The sequence below is a fragment of the Nycticebus coucang genome, chromosome 3 (assembly GCF_027406575.1).
Source record: "Nycticebus coucang isolate mNycCou1 chromosome 3, mNycCou1.pri, whole genome shotgun sequence".
In the NCBI taxonomy this organism is placed as follows: Eukaryota; Metazoa; Chordata; class Mammalia; order Primates; family Lorisidae; genus Nycticebus; species Nycticebus coucang.
In genome coordinates, this window is record NC_069782.1 from 72,152,048 (window position 1) to 72,173,061 (window position 21,014).

Below are 21,014 nucleotides of genomic sequence, written 5' to 3' on the forward strand. Positions count from 1 at the left end.
CTGGTGGGTTCAAATCCAGCCTGGGCCTGCCAAACAACAATGACAACTATAGGGTGGCGCCTGTGGCTCAGTCGGTAGGGCGCCGGCCCCATATGCCAAGGGTGGCGGGTTCAAACCCGGCCCCGGCCAAACTGCAACCAAAAAAAAAAAAAAAAAAAAAATAGCCGGGCGTTGTGGCGGGTGCCTGTAGTCCCAGCTACTCGGGAGGCTGAGGTAAGAGAATCGCTTAAGCCCAGGAGTTGGAGGTTGCTGTGAGCTGTGTGAAGCCATGGCACTCTACCGAGGGCCATAAAGTGAGACTCTGTCTCTAAAAAAAAAAAAAACAATGACAACTATAACCAAAAAATAGCCAGGTGTTGTGGCGGATCCCTGTAGTCCCAGCTACTGGAGAGGCTGAGGCAACAGAATTGCTTAAGTCCAAAAGTTGGAGGTTGCTGTGAGCTGTGACACCATGGCACTCTACCAGGGGTAACATAGTGTTAAGACTCTGTCTTAAAAAATAATAATAAAATAAATAAACATAGCAGCTGCTTCACCTCACATCACATAGCAGGGGGTTCCTGTCCCCTGCTTAGGGTGTATCCAGGGCCCCAGTAGGCCAGTGGAGGTCCTGTAGCAGCCTCAGTACTCCCTCACTTGGAGCCTTCTCATCATTGACATAGGCCAAATGCTGTACATGTAGGGAATGTGGGTGTGGAAAGGCTGCCATGACACACCCAGGCTCCACGTCATGGCATGTGGCATGCAAGGGTTACACCATTGTGCCCTTTTGCCACGACTAGGCAACAGGAGACAGGCATACGGATATAGGAGAGAGGAATGGGAGAGCTTCCCTACTAAAGTGGATGGGGCTGCAGAAGGCACAGTGACTGCTGTGGGGCACCAGAGGGCGCTGTAGGACTGCTCTGGCAGCAAGCCCATCCCTAGTGATGGTAAAAAGGGGACAGCAAAGGGTGACCACAAGAACCAGAAGGGGTGCTGGGGGCGGTGGCTCATGCCTGTAATCCTAGCACTCTGGGAGGCCGAGGTGGATTGATTTCCTGAGCTCACATGTTTGAGACCAGCCTGAGTAAGAGCAAGACCTCATCTCTAAAAACAGCCAGGTGTTGTGGGTACCTGTAGTCCCAGCTACTTGGGAGGTTGTTCCAAGACAATCACTTGAGCCCAGGAGTTGGAAGTTGCTGTGAGCTATGACACCACAGCACTCTACCAACGGCAACAAAGTGAGACTCTGTCTCAAAAAAAGAACCAGGAGGGGCTGATGGAGCTACAAGGTCAAGTCAATGGGCCAGGCAGCAGCCCCTGGTGAATCAGTATTCCATGACACCCAGTCTAGGTTTGCCCTAGTGGTGTTCAGTGATGTGGTCAACATCTACAACCAGCTGACTAAAGATAAAAGTGACCCTCGGTGCTCTAGGTGGGCTTGTTCAATCAGCTGAGGGTCTTAGGAGGAAAATTAAGATTTCTATGAGGAGGAAGAAACTGCATGGGGACTGCTGCCTGGGAGTCTCTGGCAAGCCCTAAGGACTATAGACGTGCCAGTCCATAACTGAGCCCGTTATTCACAATGGATCTCTTCACATCTGTACACACAGATACAAGTCTCCCAGAGGTTCTGTCTCTGTAGCACCTTGAGCAACACCTGGAAGCTCACAGATCATCACATCCATATCCTGCCCCCATGCCCTGCTAGCTCTGAGGAGCCCTCACGATGTCGGGTAGAAACTGACTTGGATACACCACAGAAACTCTTAAAATGAAGAAAAAAAAAAAAAACATCTAGGCAATGATAGCTCATGCCTGTAATCCCAACACTTTGAGAGGGCAATTTTGAGGCCAGAAGTTTGAGACCAGGCAGAGCAACACAGCAAGACTCGTCTCTACAAAAAATAAAAAAAATGTATTTTAAAATTACAGGTGATAGTGGTGGGCATCTGTAGTCCTAAACACTTGGGAGGCTAAAGGGGTAAGATCACTTGAGCCCAGGAGTTCAAGGCTACCATGACTTATGATTGGTCACTGTATCCTAGCTTGGGCAACAGAGTGAGACCCTGTCTCTAAAAACAAACAAATAAATAAATATGTCTTTTAATGACTTATAAAGAAGACTAGAAGAAAAAATCAAATTGCTCCAAGGCCATGTTTGGGTGTGGGGGCTGGGGGGAAAAGGGAGATCCTAAGACTGGAAGGGCAAAGACGACTTGTGTCTTATTCTCTGATTTTTCTATAAGATGGTCTATAAGATAGTGCAGAGCTTCTATGAACTCCTCTCCTGAAACCCACATCCTGAAAAACATCCTTAGTCCTGGCATCCACTAACAGACTGGGAGCCTGAAGCCTGGGAGCCAGGTGTGCAGGACAGCACCCTGAGGCAGCCACTTGTAGAGGAAAATCGCTCTCTGTATGCAGGTGGCCAGCTGTAGGCTCTAAGGACCCAGCTTGGTGCTCCTCCAGCCATGGGACCAACTGAGCAGACCCCAGAGCCCAGCCTTACACAGAGGTAGATGGGGCTGAAACACTGTCCCCAGCCCCATTGCCATAACCAAGCAAGGACAGGCCTAAGACTATACCAGTTCCATGAGTCCAAATATGATTAAGACAAAAAAGACTCACCCCTTGGCTTCCTTGAAATTGGATTGATGGTCTCAGTGAAACAGAATCCTATAGAAAAAATGGGAAAATGTCAATAAAGATACCTGGAAATCCAAAGACTCACCTTCCAGTTTACTAAGGAGCAAGATATAAAGACAGTGTTTTCAGGCGAGGCACAGTGGCTCACTCTTGTATTTGGGAGGCTGAGATGGACGGATCACTTATGGCCAGGAGTTTGAGACCAGACTGACAATGGGAGGTGGGGGGGAAGGTAGGGAGGGAGGAAGGAAGGAAGGAAGTCAAAATAAATACTGATGCTTCAGCTGTTCCAAAATCAGCCTTCTGGTGGCATTGTAGAAAAAACCTGGACCTTTGCTTGCACCTTAAGCCCCAAGCATGCACCTTCAGTGTCCCAGATGCTACCCATGGCATGGTCCTGGTTGGTCACTATGACCCTCAGCCTCCAAATCCACCTCTGTACCAATTGTCCCAGGTCCCCCACTGAAGTCCACGACTACTATCTCTCACTGAGATGATGCCCTGCCTCACCTTCACTGGGCTCTTGTCTCCACCACTCAACTCTGGGCTCCAGCCCCACCTACTGAGAAGAGAGGCTCTCTAACCCTGGCCTATCCACAGCTCTCCCAAGAGAGTTAAGTGGCACTTGCATTTGTAGTGGCTACCTGTCCACCCACTATAAACCCAGGGTGGGTGAAGCAACTCTGCACATGTGGGGAGTATCAACCCCACGTTACAGATGGGATGGGACCACAGACAGCACCCATCCTGTGGGTTGGATCAGAGTCCACCCTTTGGAGCTGCCTGGTACCTTTCTAGGACTTGGGCTTGAGCCTGCACACAGGGTCCCAACCTGTGGCTGGAGAGGGCTCTCCAGTGCCCATCAGCTGGGCATGACAAGAGGGAGAAGAAATGAGGGGAGGCAGCCTGAGACTCAAGAGGTGACTGGCCTCTTGGCATCTGCGCTATAGCAGCCCTGTCACTTGGGTTCACTCTCCAGCTTGAACCACATGGCTATACACATTCCACATGCATGGTGGAGATGGAGGGTGGAGATGATGAAGAGGGAGGAACTGGGGCCCCACTTTTGCCTACTAGGAACCCCCTCTTGCCAGAACACATCAAGGACACTGCCGGCTGGGGCAGATTCATGGGGAAATGCCCCCTGGATGCTAACACCACATGGGCTCTGATGCCCCAGAAATTGCCCCATGCTTCCAAAGCACACCAGCCCTCACTGCCAGGCTGGCAGGGGTCCAGTCCACAGTGCACATGACTTACAGCACATATTATCACCATCTATGGCACAGGATGTACACAGTCTCATCTTCTCCTATTCCATGACTGTACACGGGCCTTGTGCCGCCCATACAAAGGTGAGGCTCCCTCCAAAGCAGTTTGTGAAAGGCTGACTCTGTCCTACAAACCACAGCCCAACCACCTGCCTACACTGCTGTTTAGAGAACAGGAAGCGCAGCACCCGTGCAGGAACTCAGCCTGGCTGTGTCCTTAGGGATGCTACATTTAAGTAACTTTTGCTTAGAATTTGGCTCAAGGCAGACATGAAAAAGAGACCTGCAGAAACTAATAAAGGTGCAAAAGATACGGGGTGCCAGGGAAATGCAACCTATAACCACAGTGAGATACAACCACACCTATCAGAGTGTTGCTCAGACAAAAGGGGCTAACGAAAGCAAGTGCTAACAACAGCAGAGGATCTGGAAGCCCCTGCCATTGCAGGTGGGAATGGATAAAGCACAGCCACTGTGGATAAAGTCTGGCAGTTTTTCCAAAGTTAAACAAAAAGTTAGACACACCTAGCAATTCCATTCCTGGGTATATGCCCAAGAGAAGTGAAACATGTTTCACTTCTGTCCTTACACCTTAACTGTTGACAGCAGAATTACTTAGGAGTATCCAGAAAGCAGTAGCAACCCAAATGTCTGTCAACTGGTAGATCAGCAGTTCTCAACCTGTGGGTTGCGACCCACAGGAACTGTATTAAAGGGTCATGGCATTAGGAGGTTGAGAACCACTGTGGTAGACAGAGGACTGCCCCAGCAATAAAAAGCAGAATAAAACTGACAGATGCACATGCATGAGCCCCCAACATTCGCTGAGTGAAAAAGCTGAACACATAAATACCACAGATTGTATGATTCCATCCAAATAAACCTCAGAAAAGTCGAAACCAAGGAGAAAAAAAGCAGATGAGGCTGGCACGGTGGCTCACGCCTATAATCCTAGTAGTCTGAGAGGGCGAGGTGGGTGGATTGCCCTGAGTTCACAAGTTGGAGACCAGCCTGAGCAAGAGCAAGACCTCGTCTCTAAAAATAGCTGGGTGTTGTGGCAAGCACCTGTAGTCCCAACTATTTGGGAGGCTGAGGCAAGAGAATTGTTTGAGAATTAGAGGGAGGTTGCTGTGAGCTGTGACGCTATGGCACTCTACTAACAGTGACAAAGTAAAACTCTGTCTCAAAAAAAAAAAAATAAAGCAGGTGAGTAAATTGAGTAAATCCCTGGAGCCAGGAATAGGAGTAGGAAGTAGCTACAGAAGGCTGGAGAGTGGAATATTAAAACTTATTGACTGTTAGGCGGCCCCTGTGGCTCAAGGAGTAGGGTGCCAGTCCCATATGCCAGAGGTGGTGGGTTCAAACCTAGCCCCGGCCAAAAAAAAAAAACTTATTGACTGTACACATAAAATGGACACGATTTATCCTACACCACCATAACCTGTGAACTGCCCTCAGGCCCACATAGAGTCTTTCTTTGACAATTAGGCACTTTGGAGCCACATCCTCTGAAGACATACCAAGAGTTCTTAACAGGTAGGATTTTTAGTTTGAGGATCAAAGACTGGGGTGGGGGGTGGGGCGACGGGGCTCACTACATTGCCTGAGCTAGTCTTTTTTTTCTTTTTTTGAGATAAGAGTCTCACTAAGTCACCCAAGGCAGAGTACCATGGCATCACAGCTCACAGCAACCTCAAACTCTTGGGCTTAAGCGACTCTCCTGCCTTAGCCTCCCAAGCAGCTGGGACAACAGGCGCCTGCCACAACGCCCGCACAGCTATTTTTGGTTGCAGTTGTCATTGTTTAGCAGGCCTGGGCCAGCCCGAACCCACCACCCTCAGTGCATGTGGCTGGCGCCCTTACTCACTGAGCTACGGGCACCGAGCCTGAGCTAGTCTTGAAATCTTGGGCTCTCTGCATATAAAGAGAAGTGAAACATGCTTTTGCACAAAAACACCTTATGGTTGACTTCTCTTGGGTATATCTTCCCCTCTCAGGCTCCCAGGTAGCTGGGATTATAGGCACATGCTACCTTGCTTAGCTTCTGAAACATTTTTAATGAATGAGTAACGTGACAAGAACCACACAGAGCAAAAGAAACACTAAGGCCGAATGGCTCTGCCTATCGTCACTTGCAGAGAACCCTCTGCAGAGAGCTACTTGCAGATTCCTTATAGGCCCAGGGAATAGCTTCATCCAAGCTGAGGGAATAGCAGGTACAAGGAACTCAGGCAGGCAGGACCAGTATTTCTCAGCCCAAACCTTCACAGAAGGCTCAGCCTGGGGCTAACTCTAGTACCCTGCCTATTGTCCATACAGAGTAAGGCCTCTGCACATGCAGCAGTGTGAGCCAGGTATGGGGGGTGTGACAGTGAGGCCAATTAGGGTTATGAAGGACAGGAACCAGTGAGGGTACCCAGGAAATGCACGAGGGCAGCCCCAGCAGTACAGGTACAGTTGGTGACAACCCCTGCAAGTACTGGCTCTTCTACTCTCCCTGTGGCCATATGCTTCCTATATGCTACATCAGGGGGCCAGTTCACTGTCCCTCAGACCGTTGGAGAACCGGACTATAGTTTAAAAAAAAAAACTACGAACAAATTCCTATGCACACTGCACATATCTTATTTTGAAGTAAAAAAAAACAAAATGGGAACAAATACAATCACACCTCCTCATGTGGCCCGCGGGCCGCAGTTTGAAGACCCCTGTGCTACGTTATCCAGTTAAGCATTTAACCATGTTCTGGTAGGTAGGCTGATTGTGGTTACGTAGAAGACTTCTTTCTTGCCAAGTCATTCATTCGTGAAGAATACAGAGAATGAAACTTTATGTATCAGAGAGAGGAGAAGGGCTGGGGGGTGGGGGTGTCCTAACAACCTAGTCTTTCTCACACGAAGAGGGCTGACCTAAAAATGCCTGTCCCCATGGGGTCCAGCTGTTGTCACAGCCATGCTCTCAGCAACGAAGGCTAGCACTGTGTCTCCACCCTCCAGCAGAAAACTACGCCCTTTTTTATGGGGGTGTGTTAGCAGAGGTTTAGTCAATTGATACGGCATCATAGTTCAAAGGAACCTCAAACTCTTTGGCTCAAGCAATCCTCTTGCCTCAGCCTCCCAAGTAGCTGGAAATATAGGTGCCTGCCACAATACCTGGCTAATTTTTCTATTTTAAGTAGAGATGGAGTCTCGCCCTTGCTTAGGCTGATCTTGAACTCCTGACCTCAAGGAATCCTCAGCCTTCCAGACTGCTGAGATTACAGATATGAACTACCATGCCCGGGTGACTAGGACCTTCTTACCAACAGAGCAACTCACTTGTAACATCACACACACACACAAGAGGGTGACACACCCTGTACACCATACATCCAGCCATTAAAAGAAACAGGCATGAAGGAGCACAGTCCACTGCATCCTTGTAGGTGAATCAGTCTCATTTGTGCTCCTTGAAATTACAAGACCCTGAGAAGGGACATTTCCAGTACTTGGGCTAGATGTGAGTTTTGGGGGATATTCTCCCCCAGCTCACATAAGTGACTTTGCTGAAAAAATGCGGGCAGTCACGCCTTTAAGGAAAGAATATCCTGGAGGGCTCTCGCCAGATTGTAGCTGGAGACAGAGCATCTGCCTCGGGCAATGGACCATTGCACTTAATCCTCTATCTCTATTTACACAAAAACTTTCAATTAATCATATATAGAAGTAGGCATACAGAACAGACAACCCCGCCCTTTGTGGTTCATCTCCATTGTTGTTTATCTCTAAACAAGATATTCTTGGTTTAGAAAGGTGTGTATGTACTTTACTGGATTAACTCTGATAAGGAATCTTTACCTTTTGTCTTCCTTGCTCTTGGATTATTTCTATCTGATGATTTTGGGTACATAAGAATGTGAATAAGAAAGTCCATTTGCTGCTGTGCCTGAATGAGCACCAGCCATCCCTTAATAAATCATTCATTTCGTCTGCAGTGTCTGCCTCTGTGTCTCTGACTAGGCCAGTGGACAGCAACACAGGCCCCAAAACCAACACCCTCTAAGAGATGCTCACCTCTGTGCAGGCTAACAAGCAGAACCCTCCAGAAATGTGAAGCTGTAGGAAAATGTGACACCCTCCCTCCAAACCTAGAGAAAAAACTAGTCAATAGAAAGACTTGGAAAGGACAAAATGACAAAATTAATAAACAAGGGCTTTAGGATAACTATTACGAATTTAAAACGTTTGCCTATGCAAAGAATTCATGGCTAAGACCCTGAAAGCAAATGCAACACAAACAAAATTAGCCCAGGTGAGGTTGCTCACGCCTGTAATCCTAGCACTCTGGGAGGCTGAGGCAGGAGGACCACTTGAGTTCAGGAGTTCAAGACCAGCCTGAGCAAGAACGAGACCCCCATCTCTAAGCAAAAAAGAAAGAAAGAAAGAAAGAAAAATTAGCCAAGGATGGTGGCATACCTATAGTCCCAGACATTCAGAGGCTAAAACAAGATGATCACTTAACCCCAGGAGTTTGAGGTTGCAGTGAGCTATGATGACACCAGTCTGTAGCCTGGGCAACAGAGCAAGATTCTGTCTCAAAAAGGGAAAAAATAAAGAACAAAGGAAGAGAGGGAGGGAGGGAGGGAGAGAGGGAGGGAGGGAGGGAGGAAGGAAGGAAGGAAGGAAGGAAGGAAGGAAAGAAAACAAAGTAAGAAAAAAAAAGTAAAAAGCTTCTGCACAGCATAAAAAAAAATCAACAGAGTAAATAGACAACTTACATTATGGGAGAAAATATTTGCAAAATATCCATCAGAATCTATAAGGAATTCAACCAAATCAGCAAAAAAGAAAAACACATAACCCCATTTAAAAATGGGCAAATGACATGAACAGACATTTCTCAAAAGAAGATATACAGGCCAGGCATGGTGGCTCACACCTGTAATTCTAGCACTCTGGGAGGCTGAGGTAGATGGATTTCTTGAGCTCACAAGTTCAAGACCAGCCTGAGCAAAAGCAAGACCCCACCTCTACTAAAAATAGAAAAACTGAAGCAAGAGGATGGCTTGAGACCAAGAGGTAGAGGTTGCTGTGAGACATGATGCCAGGGCACTCTACCCAGGGCGATAGCTTGAGAGTGTCTCAAAAAGGGGGACAGGGTAGAGCAAGATGGCAAACCAGAAGGCTTGTTCAGCTGAGCTCTCCTAGAATGACTGAGGAAAAGGAGAACACAGCCATACCTGGCGCAGGAACCTTATCCAGAGTCAAAGCTCAGGGAGCACGGCAAGGAGGTGGTGAGCTAGATACAAGCATATGATCCAGAGCAGTGGAAATCTGATGAATCAGGCAAGTGATTGAGACCAGCTAGAATCATCTAGCCACCCACAGAAGTCTGGAAAGGGAGGAAGCCTTTTCGGTTGTAAGGGGAAGCTGCACGTTGAGGCCAGGCTGGTTGATTGGATAAAAAAAAAAAAAGCACAAGCTCCATATGGTGTCTCCAGGAGACACACCTAGCTTTGAAGGACAAATCAAGACTCAGGTTTAAGGGATGGAAAACAGTATTTCAAGCAAATGGAAATCAGAAGAAAGGAGGGGTTGCAATCTTATTCTCAGACAGAAGTGGATTTAAAGCAACTAAAGTTAAGAAAGACAAAGATGGACACTTTATACTGGTCAAAGGAACAATATAACAAGAAGACATTTCAATTTTAAATATTTATGCACCCAACTTAAATGCTCCCAGATTTATAAAACAGAACTTGATGGTCTGAGCAATATGATATCCCATAACATCATAGTAGTGGCGGCGCCTGTGGCTCAGGGGGTGGGGCGCCGGTCCCATATGCCGGAGGTGGCGGGTTCAAACCCAGCCCCGGCCAAAAAAAAAAAAAAAAACATCATAGTAGTCAGGGGACTTTTAACACCTCTCTGACAGAACAGGAAAGATCCTCTAAACAGAAACTAAACAAAGACACAAAGGACTTAAACGTGACCCTAGAACAAACGGGATTAATAGACATATACAGAACATACCATCTCAAAGCTAAGAAACATACATTTTTCTTGTCAGCCCATGGTATGTACTCCAAAATCAACCACATCCAAGGATACAAATTAAACCTCAGTAAAATTAAAAGAAGAGAAATTATACCTTGTCTCTTCTCAGACCACAAGACAATAAAGGTGGAACTCAACTCCAACAAAAACGTTCATCCCCACACAAACACTTGGAAATTAAACAAACTTATGCTGAATGATAGTTGGGTTCAGGAAGACATATAAGAGGAAATCATTATGTTCCTCAAACACAACAACAAGAATACACAAGTTACCAAAACCTGTGGGATTTGGTAGTCTTTTTCAGTCTTTTTTTTTTTTTGAGACAGAATCTCACTGTGTCACCCTCAGTAGAGTGCCATGGCATCACAGCTCACAGCAACCTCAAACTCTTGGGCTTAAGTGATTCTCTTGCCTCAGCCTCCCAAGTACCTGGGACTATAGGTGCCTGCCACAGCGCCTGGCTATTTTATTATTATTTTTTGTTGCAGTTGTCACTGTTGTTTTGCTGGCCCAGGCCAACTTCGAACCTGCCAGCCTACCCACTGAGCTATGGGCACTGCCCAGCAAAAGCAGTCTTGAGAGGGAAATTTATCATTAGATGCCTACATTCAAAAAACAGAAAGTGCATTAATAAACTCACGAATCATCTTACGAAAATGGAAAAAGAACAATCTAATCCCAAAACCAGCAAAAATAACCAAAATTAAATCAGAGATTAATGAAATTGAAAACAAAAGAATCATTTAGAAAATTAACAAAAAAAAGTTGGTTTTTTGAAAAAATAAATAAAATCGATAAAACTTTGGCCAGATTAACTAGAAACAGAAAAGTAAAATCTCTAATAACCTCAATCAGAAATGATAAAGGGGAAATAACAACAGATGCCACAGAGATACAAGAGATCATTTCTGAGTATTACAAGAAACTCTATGCCAGCTTGGCGCCTGTAGCTCAAGTGGCTAGGATGCCAGCCCATACACCAGAGCTGGCAGGTTTTAACCCAGCCTGGGCCTGCCAAACAATGACAACTACAACCAAAAAAAAAAAAATAGCCAGGCATTGTGGTAGGCACCTGTAGTCTCAGTTACTTGGGAGATTGAGGCAAGAGAATCACTTAAGCCCAAGAGTTTGAGGTTGCTATGAGGTGTGACACCATGGCACTCTACCAAAGGCGACATAATGAGACACTTTCTCAAAAAAAGAAAAGAATCTCTATGCCCAGAAATTTGACAATGTGGAGGAAATGGATCAATACCTGTAATCACACCCTCTCCCTAGACTTGAATCAAGAAGAAATAGATCTCTTGAACAGACTCATTTCAACAACTGAGATCGAAGAAACAATAAAAAAAAATCTCCCAACAGCCAGGAGCAGTGGCTCCCGCCTGTAATCCCAGCACTTGGGAGGTTTCAAGGCAGGTGGATTGCCTAAACTCACAAGTTCGAGTTTATCCTGAGCAAGAGACCCCATCTCTAAAAAAAAATAACTGGGAGTTATGGTGGGCGCCTGTAATCACCAGCTACTTGGGAGTCTGAAACAAGAGGCGTGCTTGAACCGAAGAGTTTGAGGTTGCTACCAAGTGAGACTCAGTCTCAAAAAAAATCCCAACAAAGAAAGCCTTGGTCCAGATGACTTCACACTAGAATTCTTTCAAGCCTTTCAAAGCCTTATACCCATATTGCAGAAATTATTCCAAAGAATTGAGAAGGAAGGAATCTTCCCGAACACATTCTATGAAGCAAACATCACCCTGATACCACAACCAGGGAAAGATCTAACTACAAGGAGAATTTCAGACCAATTTCACTAATGAATATAGATGCAAAAATTCTCAGTAAAATCCTAGCCAATAGATTACAGCTATACATTAAAAAAATCTTTGATCACGATCAAGCAGGTTTCATCCCAGGGATGTAAGGCTGGTTTAACATATTCAAGTCCATAAACGTAATTCATCATATCAAGAAAAACAAAAACAAAGACATATAATTGTGTAAACAGATGCAGAAAAAGCATTTGATAAAATTCAGCATTCTTTTCTAATTAGAACACTTAATTCAGGCACAGGTGGCACATTTCTTAATCTGATTGAAGCCATCTATGACAAACCCACAGATAATACTATCCTGAATGAAATAAAACTGAAAGCTTTCCACTTAGAACCAGACAAGGTGGTCCTCTGTCACCACTACCATTCAACATAATGCTGGAAGTTCTAGCCAATACAATCAGGCAAGAGAAGGAAGTAAATAAAGGGCATCTAAATGGGAGCAGAGGTGGTCAAAGTCTTCCTCTTTGCTGACGATACAATCTTTAATACTTAGAGAACCCCAAAGACTCAACCACAAGACTCCTGGAAGTAATCAAAAAATACAGCAATGTCTCAGGATATAAAATCCAATGTCCGCAAATCAGTAGTCTTTGTATATGCCAATAACAGCCAAGATGAGAAGCTAATCAAGGACATAATTCCCTTCATAGTAGCTTCAAAAAAAAAGAAAGAAATACCTAGGAATATACATAACAAAAGAGGTGAAGGACCTCTACAAAGAAAATTATGAAACCCTAAGAAAAGAAATAGCAGAAGATAATTAGCAAATGGAAGAACATACCATCCTCATGTCTCAGAAGAATCAACATTGTGAAAATGTCTATACTACCGAAAGCAATCTACAGATTCAATGCAATCACCATTAAAATACCATCATAATACCTTCAAGATTTGGAAAAAATGATTCGTTTTATATGGAACCAGACGAAACCCTGTATAGACAAGGCAATTCTTAGTAATAAAATCAAAGCCGGGGGTATCACCCTACCAGACTTTTAGCTATTCTACAAGGCCACAGTGATCAAAACAGCATGGTTTTGGCACAAAAGTAGAGACACTGACATTTGGAACTGCATAGAAAACCATTAGATGAAACCTCTTACAGCCGCCTGATCTTTGATAAACCAAAGAACAAGTACTGGGGAAAAGAATCCCAGTTCAATAAGTGATGTTGTGAGAACTGGACAATCACATATAAAAGACTGAAACTGGACCCACACTTAAAAAAATTGATTCAAATGGATTAAAGAGTTAAATCTAAGGCATGAAATAATAAAAATCCTTGAAGAAAGTGTGGTTTTAAAACACTTGAAGATAGGGCGGCGCCTGTGGCTCAGTGAGTAGGGCGCCAGCCCCATATGCCAAGGGTGGCGGGTTCAAACCCAGCCCTGGCCAAACTGCAACAAAAAAATAGCCGGGCGTTGTGGCGGGCGCCTGTAGTCCCAGCTGCTCGGGAGGCTGAGGCAAGAGAATCGCGTAAGCCCAAGAATTAGAGGTTGCTGTGAGCCGTGTGACGCCACGGCACTCTACCCGAGGGCAGTACAGTGAGACTCTGTCTCTACAAAAAAAAAAAAACACTTGAAGATACTGGCCTGGGAAAGGATTTTTATGAGGAAGACTTCTGCGACAATTTTAGCAACAAAAATAAACAAATGGGACTTAATTAAGCTGAAAAGCTTCTACACAGCTAAGGAAACACCAAAGCAAACAGACAACCTTCAGAATTGGGAAACGATATTTGCATATTACGAATCAGACAAAAATTCGATAACTAGGATATAGAGAACTCAAATTAATAAAAAAAGACCCAACAATCCCATATGTCACTGGGCAAGAGACATGAATAGAACCTTCTCTAAAGAAGACAGACGAATGGCTAACAAACATGAAAAAATGCTCATCGTCCCTAATTATCAGAGAAAGGCAAATCAAAACTACCCTGAGATATCACCTAACTCCAGTGAGAATGGCCCATATCACAAAGTCTCAAAGCTATACATCAGTGGTTCTCAACCTTCCTAATGCCACGAACTTTAAATATAGTCCAAAGGGGTCGTGACCCACAGGTTGAGAAACACTGCTGTAGATGCTGGCATGAATGTGGAGAGAAGGGAACACTTTTACATTGCTGGTAGGACTGCAAACTAATACAACCTTTTTGAAGAAAGTATGGAGAATCCTCAAAGAACTCAAATTAGACCTCCCATTTGATCCTGCAATTCCATTACTAGGCATCTATACAGAAGAAAAAAAATCATTTTATCATAAGGACATTTGCACTAGACTGTTTATCGCAGCTCAATTTACAATCACCAAAATGTGGAACAGCCTAAATGCCCACCAACCCAGGAATGGATTAATAAGCTATAGTATATGTATGTCATTTGGAATACTATTCAGCCACTAAAAAAGATGGAGATTTTACATCTTTTGTATTAACCTGGATGGTGGTGGAACACATTCTTTTCAGTAAAACATCACAAGAGGCTTGTTGCCTGTAGTTCAAGTGGCTAGGGCACCAGCCACATACACCAGAGCTGGCAGGTTCAAATCCAGCCCGGGCCTGCAAACAACAATGACAATTACAACAACAACAACAAAAAATAGCCGGGCATTGTGGCAGCTGCCTGTAGTCCCAGCTACTTAGGAGGCTGAGGTAAGAGAATCACTTAAGCCCAAGAGTTGGAGGTTTCTGTGAGCTGTGATGCCACAGCACTCTACCCAGGGTGACATCTTGAGATTCTGTCTCCAAAAAAAAAAAGCATCACAAGAATAGAGAAGCAAGAATCCAATGTATTCTATTCTAATATGAAGGCAGTAGATGAGCCAATACAAGGGGGGGATGAGCTAATACAAGGGGAATGAGGAGAGGAGAGGGGAGGAAGAAGTGGGATGGATGGGGGTCACAGTGTATGGCACACTTCTTAAGAACGGGACACAATTGTAAGAGGGACTTTATCTAACAAATTCAATTGGTGTAACCTAATTCTTTGTACCCTCAATGAATCCCAAATAATAAAAAATAAAAATAAAAAATAGGCTCAGTGCCCATAGCACAGTGCCAGCCATGTACACCAAGGCTGGCGGGTTCAAACCTGGCCTGGGCCAGCTAAACAAACACAACTGCAACAAAAAATAGCTGGGCACTGTGGCGGGCGCCTGTAGTCCCAGCTACTTGGGAGGCTGAGGCAAGAGAATGTCTTTTTTTTTTTTTTTTTTTTTCAAGAGAATGTCTTGAGCCCAGGAGTTTGAGGTTGCTGTGAGCTGTGATGCCATAGCACTCTATGGACACAGTGAGACTCTTGTCTCAAAAAAATAAAAATAAATATAGGGTGGCGCCTGTGGCTCAGTCAGTAGGGCGCTGGCCCCATATACCGAGGGTGGCGGGTTCAAACCCGGCCCCGGCCAAACTGCAACCAAAAAATAGCCGGGCGTTGTGGCTGGCGCCTGTGGTCCCAGCTACTCAGGAGGCTGAGGCAAGAGAATCGCTTAAGCCCAGGAGTTGGAGGTTGCTGTGAGCTGTGTGAGGCCATGGCACTCTACCGAGGGCCATAAAGTGAGACTCTGTCTCTATAAAATAAATAAATAAATAAATAAAAATGAAATACAAATGGCCAACAAATGCATGAAAAAATGCTCAGCATCACTAATTATCAGGGAAATGCCAATTAAAACCATAATATCCCCTTATCCCAGTTAGAATGGCTTTTTTTTTTTTTTTTTAAGAGATGTCACTCTCAGTAGAGTGCCATAATATCACAGCTCAGAGCAACCTCCAGCTCTTAGGCTTAGGCGATTCTCTTGCCTTAGCCTCCCAGGTACCTGGGTATAGGCGCCTACCACAACGCCCGGCTATTTTGGTGGGTTTCTTTTTGGCAGTTTTTGGCTGGGACCGGGTTTGAACCCGCCATCTCCAGTAAATGGGGCTGAAGCCCTACTTTTTGAGCCACAGGCACCACCCGACGCCCGGCTATTTTTTGTGGCAGTTTGGCCAGGGCTGGGTTCAAACCCACCACCCTCGGTATATGAGGCTTGCACCCTACTCACTGAGCCACAGGCGCCACCCAGAATGGCCATTATTAAAAAGCAAAAAAACATTTTGGTGAGGATGCAGTGAAAAAGAAATATTTACATGCCATTGGCAAGAATGTAAATTAGTACAACTTCTGTGTAAAACAGTATGGAGATTCCTCAAAGAACTAAAAGTAGGCTGGACTTGAAGCTCACATCTGTAGTCCTAGCACTCTGGAAGGCCTAGGAGAGAGGATTATTTGAGGGATATTGGAGGCCACGAGTTTGAGATCAGCCTAAGCAACATAGCAATACTTTGTCCACCTACAAAACAATTTCAAAATTAGCCAGATGTTGGCTTGGCGCCCATAGCACAATAGTTATAGCACCAGCCACATGCACCTAGGCTGGCAGATTCGAGCCACAAGTTTGAGATCAGCCTAAGCAACACGGCAATACTTTGTCCATCTATAAAAAAATTTCAGAATTAGCCAGATGTTGGCTCAGTGCTCATAGCACATTACAGCACTAGCCACATGCACCTAGGCCAGCTAAACAATGACAACTGCAACAAAAAAACAGCCTGGCATTGTGGCGGGCACCTGTAGTCCCAGATACTTGGGAGGCTGAGGCAAGAGAATTGCTTAAGCCCATGAGTTTGAGGTTGCTGTGAGCTGTGATGCCAGAGCTCTCTACGGAGGGTGACATAGTGACATTATGTCTCCAAAAATGAAAATAAAAATAAACAATAATAATAAAAGAACTAAGATAACAGTAATATAGTAATAAGAAGAACTATGATAATAATAATAAAAGAACTGGATCTACCATTTGATACAGCAATCCCAATTCTAGGTAAACACCCAAAGGGAAAGAAGTCATTTTATTAAAAAAAACCTGTACACATATACGTATTTATACAGTACAATTCACAATTGCAAAGATATGGAACCAACCTAACTGTGCCCATCAACTGATTAGTGGATTCATTAAAAAGAATGAAATAGCTCCAAAATCCTGAACTTTTGGAGTGCTAACATAATGCCACAGGTAGAAAATTCTACCCTGACCTCATGTGACATGTCACAGTCAAAACACAGTCAAAAGTTTGTTTCAGGTACAAAGTTACTTAAAATATTGTATAAAATTACCTTTTGGCTATGTCTTACGACATATGTGAAACATAAATAAATTTTGTGTTTAGACTTGGGTTCCATCTTAAAAAAAAAAAAAAAGAATGAAATAATGTCTTTTGCAGCAACTTGGATGGAATTAAAGGCCATTATACTAAGTGAAGTTATCTCAGGACCAGAAAAACCAAACATTCCTGTAATCTTACCCACTTTGGGAGGCTGAGCCAGATAAATTGCTTAAACTCTGGAGGTTGAGACCAGCCTGAGCATGAGCGAGACCCCGCCTTAGGAAAAAAAAAAAAAGGAAACCAATACCACTCCTAAGTGGAAACTACTCCTAAGTGGAAACTAAGCTATGAGTATGCATAGTCATACAGAGTGATTTAGTCACCACTGGAGATTCTGAATGAAGGGGTGGAAAGAGAATAAGGAATGAAAAACTACCTACAGGTACAATAAACACTATTTGACTGATGTGTACACTAAAACCCAGATACCACTGCTATGCAATTAATCTATGTAACTAAAAATCACTTGTGTCCCTAAATTATTGAAATTTAAAAAAAAAAACTAAAAACTGCTCTAGGGCTTGAAGGAAAATTAGAACTAATGAGAAAGAGAAATGAGATATCAGACACAAACACAATGTCAAGGATGAAAAATTCACCAGGGATTAACAGGAGACACGGCAGAAGAAAAGATTAGTGAACCTGAAGACAAAGCCACAGTAACTGCCCAAAATGGAGCACAGACAAGAAAAGTCTAAAGGAAAATGGATACAGCCTTGCTTGTGTCGCCCTGTAGGATGACATCAAGGGGTCTGGACAACATTAAGGGATCCAACATACCCAAAATTGGAATACCAAGGGCAGGCAAGTAATCTGAAGAAAATAATGGCCAAAAATCCCCAAATGTGGTGAACACTACAAATCCACAGACCTAAGAAATCTTGTCAGCCCCAACAGGAAAACAAAGAACCATGTTGAGGCTCATGATAAACAAATCAGATACCCCTCAACTGAGAAGCAAAGACAGACACATGAGGCTGAGTGTCAAGAACCCACCAGGAGGACATGTTCAAAGCCCTAAGGGGAAAAGAATACCAACCAGGGATTCCACACTCCTTGAAAAGAGAAGGTGAAGTAAAGACTTGTCCAGACTAATGAACACTGAGAGGACCTGCTGGCAGCAGACCCATGCTGCAAGAAAGGTTCTGGAAGTTCTTTGGGAGCAGGGAGAGTGACACCAGATGGACACTTGGATTTGTGTAGAGTACGATGAGTGCTAGGTATGGTGAGCATGTGTGTGAATACAAAAGAATTTTTTCTTGTTGTTACAAGATTTGCAAAGGATCATTTAAGGCCCCAATAACAGCAGTGAGGTTAGGGTTTTGAAGGGGTAGCATTAAACAGATGGTGACCAGACCACAAGGACTGGAGTTGGGGGATGAATCAAACAGCAGGAAGGGACTGGGGTACACTGCCCTGACCAACCAAGAGAGGAACCCCAAGGAGATGAGTGTCTGCTGAGTAGGCAGCCCCAGCCCACACTGCAGTTGCCTTTGTGGCAGGACCACTGGCAGGCTGGGACATCCTGGCAGTGAACTAGTTCACAGTGTCACTAGCTGTTCCCTCCAAGACCCAACAATGCACAATGTCAAGGAGCGTCCTACTTGTCAGGGAACCCCTGTCCCCACAACCTTGTCTACACAGCAGGATAGAGTCAGGAATAGCCTGTGGCACAGACGATTTCCTGGTCACTTTAGCAGCTTTGGGATTGGCTCCAGGCTGCATTTAGCAAGTTGCTGGGTAACTTTTTAATTTTTTGTGGAGATGGGGTATCACTCTTCCTCAGGCAAGTCTCAAACTCCTAAACTCCTCCCACCTCAGCCCTCCAGAGTGCTACGATTACAGGCATAAGCCACTGTACCCAACAGTCAGTGGATAACTTAACAGCATATGACACCCCCCTCTCAGGACAGGACACTGCCTGTCTCCAGCCCTGGTAACATCAGCATGAGTGGGCCTCACTTCAAGCCACCCACCTGCCCAGTCTCCACAAACCCTTTGAGGGACCATGTTACCCAATGTGGGGCAGAAAAAAGGTATAACCTCTGACTCTACGGTTTGGGTTGACAAGTACTATTTAACCCCTACATGGCAGAAACTCATCTTTCATTAACCAAACAAGAGGGACAAAAACCAGGAGCTCCTCGGGGACAAACATCACTTCCTAGTGTTGTGCTTCTAGCCCAGGGCCCCAGCTATGAGTCAGGAGACCTAGAAGGGCCACCACAGCAACACAGTCAATGGGGTTGCTAAGGGCTGGGCAGGCGGGGACCAGGCTGTAAGGAGTGCTTCTGAGACCTGACTGGACTTCAGACCCTGGACCTCAATGTAGCAAGGCAGTGACACCTATGCCCTGCAGTCACTCAGCCTGGGCACCAGCTCAGACTGCTGACCAAAGATTCAGCAACACCCCTCAGGCAATTCCCCCTCCATGAGGAGACTGGTGTAATTAAAGATAGCGATGCTTTCAGGAGAAAAAGGTGAGGGCATGTGTGACAGCAGCAACACAGGCAGCCAGGGGGGAGGAGCCAAGGGCCAGCGAATCCTGGCTAATAACCCTGTCTGCTGACATAGGGGAAAGAACTAGGAGGAACCTCTCTCCAGGGCCACAACCTCTGATCCATTCCCCATACAGAAGAGAGCTTCTACGGGTGAGTGAAATAACAGGAAGTGGCTTATGAAATAGTCCTTCAGGCCCAGTGACCACTTTACAGGAAGAGCAGTGGATGATTCTTCCTCTGGAGACATGACAACGTCTGGAGACATTTCTAAAAAGCACTGCTGAGAGGGGGGGTGTTACTCCTGGCATCTGGGGGCAGAGGCCAGGAACACTATCCAACATGCTACAGTGCACAGAGAAACTCTCCAGTCCCAAATGTCAAGCAAGAGCCTGGGGCTGGCTCTGCCAAGGGAAGCATTCATCAGAGCAGAATGCAGGGAATTCTATGGGACAAAAAGACCTATCCATTCAACAGATAAATGCCATGAAGGAGAAAAGAGGGAGTATTATAATTACCACAGGCTTGAGACATACGTGGACCCCAAATTGACCCAGCCACCATGGAGATGCTGTGGGCACAGACAGGAAGAGGCACACAGGAGCCAGGCCACAATGCAACTGCGCTGGGTCAGATGTACATACCACACCATGGCTAAATTCTTAAAAAGCAAGTCCTTATTTGTGGACATGAAATAATGTCATTGGAAAAGTTACAGGAAGAATGAAAAGCTATCTGGGCTTGTTTTTAAAAATGCTCTAGCAAAGGGCAGCACCTGTGGCTCAGTGGATAGGATGCTGGCCCCATATACCGAGGGTGGTGGGTTCAAACCTAGCCCCAGCCAAACGGCAACAAAAAATAGCCACGTGTTGTGGCGGGTGTCTGTAGTCCCAGCTACTCGGGAGGCTGAGGCAAGAGAATCGCCTAAGCCCAGGAGTTGGAGGAGGTTGCTGTGAGCTGTGATGCCATAGCACTCTACCAAGGGTGATAAAGTGAGACTCTGTCTCTAAAAAAAAAAAAAAAAAAAAAAGAAAGAAAGAAAAAAATGCTCTACCAAAGACAAAAACTAGGGAAGAGACAAGACACATACAGCCAGGCCACAATGCAATAGGACAATGGATAGACAGCCCCTGGTCTGGACGGAGCCCCAAGACACTGGCCACCATCCTGGAAAATGATGAGGCCTGAGGCAGTTGGTCCCAAGGCTGCTCCCAAGGCACACAACTTTCCTCCCCAACCCTCCAGAAGCACCCATTTGGCAGAGGTGTCCACTCTTCCAAGTAGCACATTGTCCCTGCAGTCCATATGGCACAGCCTGCCACCACCACCACCCCCATCACACAGAGATGCCTGCAGGAAATGATGACAGAATGGAAGGCATCTGTTCCTTCCGTAAGAGTCTGTCTTGCTGACTCCACTAACCATTGACGTCAGAGCACACACTGATTTTACAGTGTGTGTGGGCCAGGAGAGGGGAGGTGAAGCCCTAGGAAGAGCCCTGGCCAGCTCCTGGCAACACACCACCCTTTCCA

General features: G+C 45.3%; 1 protein-coding gene across 1 annotated transcript in view; it reads right to left on the bottom strand.

Annotated features, from left to right (window-relative positions):
• The window catches only part of ELL (elongation factor for RNA polymerase II), an 85,985-nt gene that overhangs the window by 20,275 nt on the left and 44,696 nt on the right, over positions 1 to 21,014 (bottom strand). Inside the window, exon 2 of the mRNA XM_053582331.1 lies at positions 2,614 to 2,661. Coding sequence (XP_053438306.1) covers positions 2,614 to 2,661 — 48 coding nt within the window. The remainder of the gene's footprint in view (positions 1 to 2,613; positions 2,662 to 21,014) is intronic.